Source organism: Microtus ochrogaster, unplaced genomic scaffold (genome assembly GCF_000317375.1).
Source record: "Microtus ochrogaster isolate Prairie Vole_2 unplaced genomic scaffold, MicOch1.0 UNK31, whole genome shotgun sequence".
In the NCBI taxonomy this organism is placed as follows: domain Eukaryota; kingdom Metazoa; phylum Chordata; class Mammalia; order Rodentia; family Cricetidae; genus Microtus; species Microtus ochrogaster.
The window spans coordinates 443563-444853 of NW_004949129.1; the positions used below are offsets into that span (position 1 = coordinate 443563).

A 1291-nucleotide genomic window follows, 5' to 3' on the forward strand; every position below is an offset into this window, starting at 1 on the left:
CCTTCCTCCTTCCCTTCCTCCTTCTTCCCTCCCTCTCTCCTTCCTTCCATTTCCTCTTCCCTTTCTCATTTCCCCCTTCCCCTTCCTCCTTCCCTCCCTCCTCATTATCTTTCCTCACTCCATTCCTTGGTTTTCTCTCCTTGCCTCCTTTCCTTCTTCATCTTCATCTTCTATTCCAGAACAGCCTGGGGCTGGGGGTAACAGTGCTGCCCCGAGCTCTTCCTGCCTGTGTAGAGAAGTGTAAATGTTCAGTTCATCGCAGCCCTAAGAGAATGTGGCTCCCCAGCCTTTTGCAGTTTTATGGCGAGTCTATCTGCATTTCACAAGTCAGTTATTACTCGTGATTGATGCTCACCTACCAAGCCTAAACAAACGTGCAGCACACAGCCACATACCTCACACAGACACAAATATTTGCTTTTCTCACATGGCTGGGGAGAGAACGCCGTTCTACCGGGGAGGAGCCTCAGCATCAGGCCCTCAGCTGCAGCCTCCGTGTGGGCAAAAGACATTCTTAGTTTTCTAGTTCTTTAGGGCCAGCACCCATGGAAACAGGCTGCATGGCCAGTCAGAGGAGGCTCCTTTTTGCCACCGGAGAAGATTCGGGAGAGGAGGCAGAGCAGATTCTTTGGCCAGCTTCTCCTTCCTCTCCCCAACCTGGCTAATGACAGGTCTTTTCCCAGATGTATTTTTACCCTCTGGACAAATAGCAGTTGGGTCGAGTGGTGCTTTTTTATGAGTTGAGGTACTCACGTCTGGAAAATAAACAGGCAGCTAATGAGACGTTCTTATGGAAACCAGCATAAATAATAACAAAGCAAACATCCTGTCTCCCGTGCCAACACCCCTGGGTGAGGAGATATAAAAGCTGCTGTCCAGCTGGCCACTGTCAGACCTAGGGGAAGCTCGGCCGCGTTCCTGACCTGCGACCTGACCGGCTGGGACCATGGGGTGCTGCCCGGGAGACTGCTTCAACTGCTGCTCCCAGGAACAAGACTGCTGTGAGGAGTGTTGCTGCCAGCAGGGCTGCTGTGGCTGCTGTGGCTGCTGCGGCTCCTGCTGTGGCTGTGGAGGCTCTGGCTGTGGAGGCTCTGGCTGTGGAGGCTCCGGCTGCGGATCTGGCTGCTGTGGGTCTAGCTGCTGTGGATCTGGCTGTGGGGGCTGCGGAGGCTGCGGAGGTTGTGGAGGCTGCGGGGGATGCGGAGGCAGCTGCTGTGGCTCGGGCTGCTGTGGCTCCGGATGCTGTGGTCCAGTGTGCTGTCAGCCCACACCTGTTTGTGAAACGAAATGA

General features: G+C 54.8%; 1 protein-coding gene across 1 annotated transcript; it reads left to right on the top strand.

Annotated features, from left to right (window-relative positions):
- The first annotated feature begins 946 nt into the window (after window positions 1-946).
- LOC101990678 (keratin-associated protein 17-1) lies at window positions 947-1291 on the top strand. The gene has a single exon (XM_005368223.1). It carries the CDS (start codon window positions 947-949, stop codon window positions 1289-1291), a length of 345 nt encoding a protein of 114 aa, XP_005368280.1.